Below are 13,248 nucleotides of genomic sequence, written 5' to 3' on the forward strand. Positions count from 1 at the left end.
GGTCTCCTATACCTACTCAAGACCACCAACCTCTCCAGCGAATGCAGAACACAGCTACAGAGCAGAAAGTGGACAGGTGGCAGCCAGGGCTCTCTGTAAGAAATGTACCCGATAACCAGATTCCACTGCACCAGTTCAGAACAGATGGATTGCCGCTCCCCTTTATCACTTCTGACAGACAGTGCCATCAATAATTTTTGGCATCTAGAGGAAGGACTGCTGCCTCCCACTGTGACTTCCTTTCTTCAGTTAATGCTTCCTCATCCAAATTACCTGGAAACTGCATTATTGGCAAACTTTAGGTCTGCACAAACAAGAACAGCAGAATACAGGGCAAAGATGAAAGCCAAATTAAATATATAGCGATCATTTTTTTGTGAAGGATCCCAGCCAATTTTTTTCTCCGATAAAATTAGGTCCTTTTTTGCTTACAGAATATCCACAAGCAGATGGCGATTTCTCAAACTTGCTATTTGAAAGCATTTGATAAAGGAAAGTTACAGCTGTGGAGACAAAAACATTCACGCTTAGAATACCGGAAGGAGGCATGGTAAAAAGATTACACTACAACTCGCTATGACTACATAAAACAGACTCTGAGCAGACTCCCAAGCCTTTCCATCTTGCAGGACATTACGATTATCCCCTAGCTGGGACAGAATCAGGGAAAAGTAGGGCTGGAAGGGACTTCAGCAGGTCATCTAGTCCAAGACAGGATCATCTCGAACCAAACCATTCTAAAGGAGTGTTCACCTACCCCAGTTGGCCTCAACCTCAGATTCGAAGCGCCCCTTGTTGGACTTGAGGTACACCTCTTAGCTTTTACTTATGTTTCGACCATAGAAAAACAACAGAATGAGTCTTCTGTTGCAAAAAACTCAAGATCACGCCAGGTCAGGATGTTTCTGATACTATGGATTCTTCTTTGCTAGCTCAGAGTTTATCTGGTGAATTATATGTAGGTATTTGCACACCTAACAGTAACTCATACTGAGAAGCACCTTGCGGCACCCTGCTTGAGAATCATTGGCATATCCTATTCTTAAAGCTGCGTGACTGCCTTGTGCATCCTTCTTGTGCAACTACCAGGCACAATACCCCAAAACATCAAGAACACTACTTGCCACAGGTAAAGGAGAGGGATGAGGCACTGTCAATGTCCTGCCACTGCAAGAACAGGTCTGTTAAAACACACTCGAGAGATCCAAGGAAGAGGACCCTGCCCCTCTCTGCAGAGAAAAAGTCATAACCCACCACAGTTCAGGGCGATCTGACTGTGGAGTAAAAGTCCTTCCTGATCTTAAACGTAGTGAATGGTCTGGCCCTGACTGGATGAACAACACCAGAGGAACAAGATTGGCTTATTCCATCTCAGCCTTCTGGTGGGAGAGGCAAAAGAAGAGAAAAAAAGAACGTATATTCTGCAACAAAAATCCTCACAAGCTATTTAGTGCAGCAGAGGAAGCAACTGAATAAAGAAAATCACAGCAGGAAACAGCAGGGGACAAAATGAGTCCTTAGTGAAATGTATAAATTGTGAGGGTAAAGAATGGAAAAGGAGCAACCCATCAGTTTGGGAGAGGTGCACAAACAGTGCAGAAACCACGAACAGGAAGAACACTAACTCAGCAGTGGCGAGGAAGGGTGCGGTTTTCATGTTATGCACACACCATGCGTCCTCCCACTCTAAGCACCAGCACGTTTCTTACCCGAACAGCGGACAGTGTTTCTAAGCTGCAAAGAAAAGCATCAGCACTTCACTTACTGTTGCACTGGTCGCATGCATATATCCTCCCTTCCAGAGCTTCAGTTTCTGTGAACTTGGCCAACATTTCTGTCAGCATGCACTCTGTCTGGTTTACAGGGACAACCCCTTTCTCAATAGAGTGATAACGTTCAGGAAATTCCAGGGAAAGATCCCAGAAGGGCTCAACGGTGTTGGATTTATAGTTGCATGTTATACAGGTGACCTGGAAAGGAAAGGTTTATACACACAAATAAGGGTACGTATACATCTCTACAAGAGAGGCATTCACATTCAGAGGACCCAAAGAACAGGACAGCTAATGCTCAAGAGGCAGTGCACTCTGGTGGATACAGTCCAGCTGCCAAGAGAAATGGGGTCTGACAGCTAATTATGTGACCCCAGGCAAAAAAAAAAAATAAAAAAAAATCAAAACTTTTCTGTCCCCATTTCCCCCATGCAGGATACTTGCCTCTCCATGAGCTCCTCTGACGAAAACTGTCACGTAACTGTGAAACTACTACATCTCTCCAAAATACTTTTGAACTATATTCTAGTATAGCGACTTCATACTAGCACTTGGGGTCCAATACTTTTCCCACCATTTCTTCAGTTTGTCTGCTTAAGTAGCAAACCCTGTGTACAGTCACCTTCATTGTTCTGCCCATTTCAGTTCCTGCATCACATGCCAACCCTGCAATTTACTTATGCTCCCGGGATGATGAGGGTGAAAAGGAGTAACTCAAATGCACAGGGTTTCTCCTGTCCTGCGAGATGGTGCTGATCTCATCTCTGCTAAGAGATACGAAGCAGAGCTTGCTGCCTTGACTTCAGGAAAGACACTGCACCTTAAGTTCACCAGTCTACACAAGGCATAATCCCTACTTCATATGTAACATTTAACCTACTACTGTTTGTAAAGCATTTGGGCTGGGGGGAGGGTGCAGCAGAGGGATGGGAGGTCTTGGATGAGATCTGTTATGTGTGAACAAAAGCTATACAGGCCTCCGATTAGAACAAGCATCTTGGCAGAATGAGCATACCAGACTAGTGGAAAACAGCACAGAAGGTTCCGAATAAGGTGCACTGACATTTAGCACCCCAGAGAGCAGGTAACAGATGCCTTAACTAGGAGTTCGGACAGGATATGCCACCAGCGAAGAGCTAGAATGATGCGTCTCAACAAAGAACCTTTAGTCAAAAAGCGTATGACGTGTACATGGGCAGACGTCTTCAAAATTAAACTGCAATTTTAAATTAACTGTGGTCATCCAAAAAAATCCTCTTTAAATAACGAACTGAAAGTGCTCTTCTTCAGTATGCGCCTATATGCCCGTTAACAAATTCAGGGTACCTAGCACTGGAAAAAGCACTACACAAGTAAGACTGCACACAACATTATTACTGTCCAATCCTGCAGAGTGTCAAGTGTCTCTTGCAAGGTGTGAGCACTTTTAATGACCTTTGAAGTCAATGGTAATTGAGGGCCTGCAGAGGCACTCAGCAACTCTCAGAGTCAAACCCTTGAGGAGTAACATGGTTTACTCAAGGGGAAAAATATATACCCAAGGGACCAAACGTTGCGAGATGCTGAGCTCTTGCGACTCCCACAGAAACCACAGAATTGTGGGTAGTCAGCACACTGCGGGCTCAATCGCAATGCCTGCAAATAATTTTTAATAAGCTCTGTTCTTTACGAGACAAGACGACTGGATTCTCTGTCCCTCATGCCACAATTTTTGAGCAGAGAAAGCAAACAAAGGAAAGGCTAAACTAATTAAAAAGATATGTTATAAGAACAAAAAGTAACTTACACCAGGGTTGAGAACTTGTACACTGCGTTCAAATGTCAACTTGAAGTGATAAAGGACCTCTAAATTATCATCGCATTCGATGAGGGATGTGTGCCGAAAATGCCAACAGGACTACTGCATGGTGCCATAACAAGTTCTGCCCTCATTACGTACACCTACCTAAGTCCTGTTGAATATCCGGCGGTTCGACAGAAAATAAAACCTCTGCTCCCTGGCACTGTGAGAGCAGTGGTTGGTTTCAGTGCTGACCTATGTGCATACCTGACTGAGCAGCTGCCCATGAAAAATGGTGTTCACCACTTTCAGGACCTGCTTGGTGAGCTTCCTTTGTGAGAAAGGGATGAGGATCCTGCGCTTCGTCCCTTCAGACTCCAGCTCCTGCTGCACTTTGTCCAACAGCTCACAAAGAAATTCCTGAGCGTCCTGCTGATCGTAACCTCGAAATGCTGGAATCAAACTCCACACAGAGTGCAGCATGGCAAATGGAGACACTAATGCCCACTTCCCAGACCACATTACTCTGAAGAGGGTGTGCAGTTCGTGACAAAGAGAGATGTGCTTTGAACTTGGTTCCTTGGGCTGTATTAGTTCCAAACTCCTGCTAATTGAGGACCCACCATTTAAGCCAACTGGCAAGCTTTGCCTGCCACATGACCCCATTTTGTCACTCTTCCCCGACTCATTAGCAGCAGATCCGTTTGCCAACTTGCCAGACATTCTAGACTTCCCGTTCACGGTTTTGGCTAAGAGTTCTTCAGTTTCACAGAGGTCAAGTGTCAAAAAACATTCTCTAAATTTCTGGAGGTGGCTTAGCACTTGCAGAATAGAGTTCATGTAGCATGTATTTCCAAGGTTCCTTAAACCAGTCACACCTGGAGTCATAAGGGGCTTGCGCCGGATGGAATAAAACTGTTTGAATTTGCTGCTCTGCACTCTCCTTGAGGTAGGGGAAGCTGTTGCCATCTCTCTGAATTTCCTTGGAATCAAGTTCTCTCTGTGAACATGAGACAACAGCCGTGCGCTCTTTCTGGGAGGAGTGTTTGCCAGCTCCTCCAAAAGCCGCCGTTTCATCTCTTGTCGTCGCTGCCTGGCTGCTTCCTTCTTTTTCTCCAGTTCCTCCATTCGTTTCTTTTGTTCTAGTTTCAACTGGCCTCTCGAACTCTTATCAAACCAGGTCCGCAGCGCTTTTGCTAGCAAGGACTGCCGCCTGTGCCAGAGAGCAGTGAGCATCTGAGGCTGTCCCTGAGGGGTCCTTTGATGGCTGCATACATCCTCCCCCAAAGCCATTGATCGCAATGTCCTACCACTTCTTGTTGATGGATCATGCTTTTGACTTCTAATTGCTGACAGAGAGCTTCTTAGCAATTTCAAATCACCCTCGGGATTATCATTCAAGACATAGTCTTCACAAAGGTAACAAAACACATAGAGATCGTTAACTTCCATTGCCAGCGGGTGTCTGGTTTCTTCAAAGTGTTTAAGTGCATGTTCCTCAATGTACCTTCCACAGGCCACATGGGAGCATTTCAGACATGCCCATATCGACTCTGTTGTCTTGCAGTCCATGCAGTGCCACTTCTGGGGGTTCAGGATAGAATGGTCTTGGGCGAGTCGTAGCCGCCCAACATGTTTGCATCTATCCATGTCTTACAGAAGTCTCCACTGCTTTAACCTTGAAGGGTAAAGGAGAAAAAAAAAGGACCTTAGAACCACTGTACATATTTAAATCCATCTCTTTTGTCCAAGACACAAAGAAGGCCTAAAGAGATACAGGCATGTCATGTCTTGTCAAGTCCAATTACATTACTTCCTTTCATAGACTTTATTACTGAGCACTTTTAAAAGCAGTTTTTAGTACCAGATACAGACTTGACAAGCTCCAAAGAACGAAGCTCTCTGCCTGCCTACTAAAGACAGTTCAGACAGGGACAGTGGAACATGCCAACGTGTTTTACCTGCCCTGGGTGGAATCACTTCCAAGAGGGAAGAGAGGAATTCAGCCCATGTACCTATGTGATCTTTAGCTATGCTCTTGGATTTGTTAAGCTTAAGGCTAATTTTGATGGTGGTTTTGTAACTGTAACTTCTGTTTGCTAGCAACTGGACCCAGATTGTGGAAATTCTTGCAGAGAAACCACACAGATGCTAGCTAACTGCCGTGACCAACCTGTGCTGTGCTGGATTGGTAAAGAGTCTGCATCCCACTGTCAATCTCTTGAATTCTTCATTCATTTTCCTACATTACACATTTTCCCCACCAGACAAAGGTTTGATAAAATGAGCATTTACAAATGAAATGCAGTCACTGCATTTATAGCAGGTCTCAGGTAATTTGCGCAGTTGTACTACACAACCTGCACATCATTGATGTCAAGTCAGATTTGGTTTTGGCTTTCAGCTTTTTCACAGAGTACTCCACAGCAAATCCCTATAAGGAAGATTTACAAGCAAGCTGGGTCACAAACTGGCAGCTCAGCTTATGAAAGCCACAGGAAAAATCATCAGCTGGTGGAAATGGTCACAGATCTATTGATTTTAATAGGGCTACATCAATATATGCCAGGTAAGAGTCTGCCTCTATTTCCTCAACCAAGGTCAACATTTTAAAATGTGCATGTTACAACCAAACCAGCACACGCATTTTAGGTAAAAAAAAAAAAAAAAAAGATTTTTTCCTAAATAAAACCAAAAAGGGGACAACAAAATTTACCCAATTTTAAAACCCCGGTTAAAAAAAAAAAAAAAGATTTTTTCCTAAATAAAACCAAAAAGGGGACAACAAAATTTACCCAATTTTAAAACCCCGGTTAAAAAAAAAAAAAAAGATTTTTTCCTAAATAAAACCAAAAAGGGGACAACAAAATTTACCCAATTTTAAAACCCCGGTTAAAAAAAAAAAAAAAGATTTTTTCCTAAATAAAACCAAAAAGGGGACAACAAAATTTACCCAATTTTAAAACCCCGGTTAAAAAAAAAAAAAAAGCATTCTGTCATAATGCACACAAAAGAGGAGACAACAAATTTACTCAGTTTTCAAATCCTGGATGAAGAAAATGAAAAGTAGTTCTAGACAACCAAGTGTTTCCTTATGTGTTCCACATCTATATATTTTATGTATACTATTCAGTTATATTCTAATCACACACAGCTACAGAGGTCTTAATACTAGTAAAACTGTTCCTTTATACACTTCATGCAAAGATCAGACAGTGGAAAAAAATTAAATAAAAATTAAAAAAACCAAACAAACCACAGGATGAAGATGCATCAGCCAGATGCAAACATGCATACGTATGTGATTCAGTACTCACTGAGTCATGTTTAAACATTCTTTTTTTCGCAACTCAGTGACCAAAGCATGGAACATCCCCATTTTAGCCAAAGGAGCCTTGGCAGTTCTTCGAGAAATTAATTACTACTTAGATCTTCATCACATAAAGGCAGCACAGCTTCAAAGCCCTAGAGAGAGAAAAAAAAAATATTCCTGTGATACATGTAAACAAAGTAAAAAAAGCTAGCAGAGCTGCTTTACAACACAATTAATCCCCTCAAAGTAAGAGCGACTGCAGAGAACATATTCATAATAGGGAACAGAATTAGCTGGAAGCCATGACATTAATGCACCTAACAACCCAAATACATGGCTGTGAAGAAATGTCAAATGGAAAAGGGCAGACTGGAATTTCATTTTTCTGATTTCATTTTCTGATAATCTATAAATCTGCTGATCACGCATAGCCTCTTCATTATAGGTCTTTCATAGTGGATGACCTGCCATATGGCAAAGTAAAATCTGAACAGGAAAACTGAGCAAAAATGTGCACCTCCTGTGATCACTTTGAATTTGACTTCATAGGAGATATTTTCAGGGTGGAGGGGGCGTGGAGTCTGTTCTGAATGAAATTCCATTTACTACATGATTTTTATAGCAACAAAAAAAATGCAGAAATGGAGAATGTCAAATATAAGCATCTTAAAATAGAACAACATTTAAGGATGAGAAGCTAGAAGAGACTGTCAAGTACTGCATCTTCTGTCCAAGGTAGAGGAACAACAAGGAGGCTTGAAAGAGCATTTTGTTTTCAATAATAAAAGGTAACTCCCATAACATACGACATGCATACATACAGACACACACATGCATCCACCCTCATATAAAACACCCCAGAACCGAAGTATTTCAATATAGCGTAAAGTTGTAATATCTGTAATAACAGCAATATGCACAAAGTGGTTACAGACATTCATCACACCATTCAAGACAGAGTTTCAGATCTGGCATACAGAAAGCTTAAAGATCAGAATGCCACTTTAATGGAGAATATAGTTGTAATGTTACTATGGAAATCTCATGCTTTCCGAGAGTCTTAAGATGGACATTGGAGCCACCAACTGCAAATGTGCAGAAGGCACATTTGACAAGTCAATGAATAGACGCCATAGGTTCTCTGACATTGGTTATGCAAGCGTAATTTAAAAATTTACTACCAAGCTCCTTATTGCTAATGCAGCTATTAAAGAAGGCAGATTTTAAGGCAAATGAAACCTCTGCATTCTTTCTATTGTTTGTTCTCAAACAGGGAAGAATAAAAGTAGTCTGTTTAGAAATGTTCTCTCTCTGCATCGCTTCAATATCAGACTAACCTTGTCTGTCTAAAGCATAGTTCGGAAATGGACTGTACCTTGCAGTTAGGGGATGCTTGCTCATTTACAACACAACAGGATCTGGGAAGGCACGGTCAGAAATAAAAGCATGAACAAGGCCTAGTGGTAGCAAGTTTAAACTCTCCCCCACTCCAACCCCATCCCTACCCCTTTCTGTATTCTCTATTTATCTGTTTCCGCTCAATTCTTGACTCAAAATTGTGAAATAATCCTGTCTAGTCTTGGTGAGTCCAAGTGCAATAGATTCCAGCTTGAAAGAGTAGACACTATGGTAACATTGACAGCCTTCATTTACATAAAAGAATACTAATTACGTTGTATCATCAACATCTGCGATTCTGCTCACTGCCATATGCGACAGTGTTGGGGATTTAACCCTTACGCCTCGCTAATGTACCCAGAATTGTCCCTACTATAGAAAAAATTAGCTTCAAGCGGTCTCTGGGATTTCTTTTCATCAAACAGAAGCAAAATGCAGTGACCAAGCTTCGCAGGCTTTCATGCAGCCAGTATTAAGAAGCATAAAAATTATCCTAAATTTCTAAGCAACCAACCCGTAACAATAGGTTGTTCGTTTCAACTGGGTAACAGGCTATAAGGAAATCAGAGCCACACAGGCAGAGAGCTTCAGAGTACAGTAGTTAGCAATAAAAACAGGCTGTCAGTATTTGAATTACAAGCCCTGTGTCAGTTCCCTTTGTTTTTGTTGTGTGGGCTAGTAGGATTTCCTGCTGTTCGAAGAATTTTGCCCTTTTAAAACCCTGGTCACTTAGCAAAGTGGGACTTGGAGAGCTAGATTTTGTTATTCCCAGCAAACAAGCATCCTTGATTTTGCACGCAATGTTCCCACCTTTTTCTCCTTAGGGAGCTACGGATACTGCGTATTTTCTTGCAGGCGTAGGCCTACGAACATGAACCAAGTTCATTAGGCTGTTCAAGAAGTGACACCGCACAGGAGCAGGTTTTATTTAATCAATTCGGCTTTCTTCTCCTAAGACTGTTCTGAAATGAAAGTCTTCCTTTCCACCAACTGGTTTTCTTGTCAAAACAGAAGCAAAAAACTCCCCCAACCCCCCCAACCCATTCTGCATACCCAGATGAGCTGAGCTGTTTGATCTGTGCACCCCGATTAATGCCCCCATCCCTCTAACAAACCCCAACCATGTCGACTTACCAGATAGAGTAGAAGCCTTTTTTCAAAATATCTTAAAAATGTAACAATCCCTTGTTTGTCTCAAGCCAAGAGCTCTTGATGCACGTTGCCCTGGATCGAAAGTCTGAGTTCTTAACATTATGCTTCTTTCAGCATTGTACAACACACGTCAAGAAAGTATCCAGAATACCTGTGGGTCTAACTACACCTCAGGCACACACTGATATTTAGTAAAAGGTGCGTGCACAGTTAAAAGACGGAATTAAGCTCCTGCTTTCTCTGTCACGCACCTGTGCAAACAACAACTGCCGGCTATTACCTATTTCAGAGGAGAGGATGAAGTAAATACTCACAAAAGAAACGGGGGAAAATAGTTATGGAACAGAAAGAGGAAAAATCTGAACTTGCAAATAGTTTAAAGGGGAAAAAAATTAATTGCTCTGCAAAGGCTGTAGAGAATTGAAACTATTTCAAGTGTCACGACAATGCTCATGAATTCAGAAGGTTGAGGAGGTGGTCTAGGATCAACTGTGAGCAACAAGCGTGTTCACTAGCAGGGAACTAATGTTTAGCACGTTTTCTTAAGGCTTTAGCAACAAAAGGCTAAAGTTGATTGTGACTGAACTTACGCTTAGTTTTATGGCACTCTGCAATTAGAATAGAGATTCCCAACCTTTTCCCAAGATGAGGATCTCCTTATTAGCACTGCTTGTCTTATAGATGCTCCCTCTTCCATTCATGACTGCTTCCATTTTTTTTTCCCCTTTACTCCCCATGACTGGAGATACAGCTGCAATTATGGTAGCAGAGGAAGTGTTAAACTGCATTAAGAGCCAGCTAGAAATGCACTGAACAGAAAAGCAAAGCGAACGTGACACCTTTCAACTACGTTTCTCTTATCAGTTTCCTGACTGAGAATTACTTTTGGTAATCAGATGCACGAAGCATTCACATGGATACAACTGTCTTCTCTATGCCACACCTTTCCTCTTCATGTTCCATATTCAGAACCAGACTGAAGAGATCTGTTGAAATTTGACAACTTCAGCTGCTTTTTTGTTTTTAAAATAATTGTGCAAGAGGGGAAAGGAGATAAAAGTATTGTTGGAAAGTCTGGATTGATAGCCCTCAGTCCGCTGTGTATCCACAGGACAAGCATAACACAGGCAGCAAGATTCCTGAACACTGAACTTCAGCCTGAAGGTCACTGCTAGTAATGGGAGGGAAGTTCAGATTTAATAGTCCTTTCATTCATTCTTCTCTCTACAGGCACTGGCAAAGGGGAGACCGGTGGTAGGAGCTTCTGTGATGTACTCCCTTCTCTGGGAACAACACTAACTTGGGTTTTTCATACTGGGAGGAAAATACCTTCAAATTCCTGTAATTCTTATCAACAGCAGAAAAATGAGGGGCAACTGAAGTCTAATTTAGAGCAAATAATTCTAAAATTTGGACACAAGTGTTAATTCTTCTGTCTGATAAAAAGCACACTTTCCAAGTGTGCATTCTGAGGTTTATGGCAGACTTTTCTCTCTGCAGCAAGCACTTAAAATTTGTAATAAACTGGAGAAGCTAGTACGGGGAAAAAAACACAACACATGTACAATTGCATGTGCATGTTCACATGCCTCACTCAACAGATTTTTTTAACTCACCCTTTTGCAATAGGCATACAAAACAGTAGTTTTGCCTATGCATGAATTGGAAGTCCTGATAGCAAACGCATCATATATATCATGCAGTCGCAACTGGGGACAAAAATATCAGAAGTCTGATACAGCATGAGCTGGCACAGGGACGCACACCTGTTTCTGACTGTTCACTGCTGCAGAGGATGGCAAACAGAGCAGGAGAGATAAGTTTTGTGATTATGCACTATAAAATGCAGTAGGGTAGCATATGCTTCTTTTCTTGGGGGAAAGTAAGCCAATATATTCTTATTGTTTCAACTCTGCTGACTGGACTGTTTTGTTTTATTTCATCATTCACAGAAAAATGCTGCAGGAACGTTTTTTGAAAGCACCACGCTCTCTCAGGTGGAGTTTGTCAGTCACTTTAGCAGAGAAGCTGATCTCGGCTGCTTTCTTAAGTGAGTTACTTTGCTTTGGGCAGGTGTGTTTTCCTTCTTGGTAGTAAGCTACCAAGCCAGTGTTTTCTACTGCAATATTTTACATTTATTTTTTTATTTATGGCACGAGCACTGTAATTTCTGCTTCCTTTCTACCCCTCTCCCACCTTAAAGCTTACTAGACCATCCCCCTTACACCGTCATTTAACTGCACAGTGATAAATACCGGTGGATGACTTACGTGCTGTAGGCAAGGATTTCTTCGGGTGGTATCTTTTATTGGACCAACTGCATAGCTGAAATAGAGTTAGACAAGCTTTCAAACGCAAGACATCCTTTTTCAACTATGCAGTTGGTTCAATAAAAGGTATCACCCTATGAAATCCTTGCCTCTTGCGTGATTCCTGGACCACTGCAGCTACAACATCACTCCAACATTATCATATTAAATGCTGTCATTTCTGCAATCCCTCTAACTGCCCAGGGATCAATAACCTTCTGCCAGCAGGGGCCACATTTTCCAACCTGGCCCCAACCACAGGCAAGTTTCTGCCCCCCCCCAGAGCAGCCATCTGCCTGTCCCTTCCCTTTGCACTGATCTCCTCCCTAACCTGCAGTGAGGGTAAGTGCAAATGCAGAGGAGCAGCAGACTCCACAGCAGAGAGCAGCACTGCAGGGAGGATGGGAAGAACAGCACAGCACATCTCCCATGCCAAATAGGACCTTTTCTGGGCTGGATCCAGCCTGTGGGCTGCACGCTGCCAATCTCTGCATCCATCTCAAAGGCCTCATCCATCCACATTGTTCTGATGGGTCCTTCTAGACAGCTAGGAAATGGAAAACTCAAAAACCACCAGCACTGTTTGTAGGTTGGCAGTGTAAAGTGGGACTGAGAATAGAAATGTGATGAGTGGTTCGTTGGTTGAGACAGAATAATGAGCAGAGCACTCCTTTCCTGCATTATAAAACAGGAAAAATGCAGGCTTATTTCTCAGAACATGAGAAATAGAATTCAACCTCTTATTCCAAAAAGATCTCACCCATCCACATAAAAAGCCTCTCAAAGCAGTCAGCCCTTCTAGAATTTACACCTTAGTCCCAATCTACTGTCTTGAGAATATTTCAAAGTGGGTCAGCCTGACATTGCAGTCAGAAGGAAACGCTGCACGTGTAAGCTAGAGCTACCACCACTTTTCTTCTCCCAGCAAATAGGAAGATGTCTTTCCAAGACTACCTGTAAAGCCTGTACTGTCCACCAGAACCACCTGCTGACCATACTGAAGAGCTACTCAGCGAAGTCTCTCTCTCCCGCACTCTCCTTTTTCTCCAGGGAATAGTCACTTGTCACAGGATCCTGCTCCCCTGCAATTAGGAAGTCTTGTTCTTAAGCGTCTAAACCTTGTTGTGTAGCAAGCAGAAACAGTCCCAACCATCTTTTTTAGTTTGTACCTGAGGCATGCTTTTTCAAGAGCTGTCTACTCTGTGTTCCAGGCTTGCTGGATTACCTCTGCCCAAGATGACAAGTTATCAAGTAGACAACCTACAGACAAATTAATACAGTTGCCAGAAGAAAAAACATATTAGCAAAAGCTTCAAGTTGACTGTGAATATGAAGGAGAAGGGCAAGCAAACCTGTGAATTAAAAGCTGCCATCAAACAGATAAGTTAACTTTTCTCTTTGATTGGGCAAAAACCTTTAGCAAATTGGGGAGCCTAAATGCACAACATTTTGCATTCACCACTCTGTTAAGGTTGGACCCAGAAATGAGAGAGGGACTAAAACTCAACTTCCAGGTCAATTCCA

At 42.3% G+C, this 13,248-nt stretch overlaps 1 protein-coding gene and 1 long non-coding RNA gene across 4 annotated transcripts in view; one reads left to right on the forward strand and one right to left on the reverse strand.

Moving 5' to 3' along the window:
- The window catches only part of USP49 (ubiquitin specific peptidase 49), a 15,112-nt gene extending 7,548 nt beyond the window's left edge, over positions 1-7,564 (reverse strand). For 2 of the 3 annotated variants that reach the window (XM_019514243.1, XM_019514244.1), the window contains exons 1-3: positions 6,870-7,564; positions 3,820-5,230; positions 1,766-1,970 (exon numbers count right to left, since the gene is read on the reverse strand). In XM_019514243.1, the coding sequence (XP_019369788.1) occupies positions 1,766-1,970; positions 3,820-5,202 (1,588 nt within the window). In that variant the 5' untranslated portion in view covers positions 5,203-5,230; positions 6,870-7,564. The remainder of the gene's footprint in view (positions 1-1,765; positions 1,971-3,819; positions 5,231-6,869) is intronic. The other variant, XM_019514242.1, reaches the window with a different exon arrangement.
- LOC109295391 lies at positions 4,888-11,542 on the forward strand. Its single transcript, XR_002096738.1, has 3 exons — positions 4,888-4,971; positions 5,968-6,121; positions 11,368-11,542. It is a non-coding gene; the product is annotated as an uncharacterized LOC109295391 (long non-coding RNA).
- Positions 11,543-13,248: the final 1,706 nt, after the last annotated feature.

This window comes from Gavialis gangeticus, unplaced genomic scaffold (assembly GCF_001723915.1).
Source record: "Gavialis gangeticus isolate Ggan-Ray unplaced genomic scaffold, GavGan_comp1, whole genome shotgun sequence".
NCBI lineage: Eukaryota > Metazoa > Chordata > Crocodylia > Gavialidae > Gavialis > Gavialis gangeticus.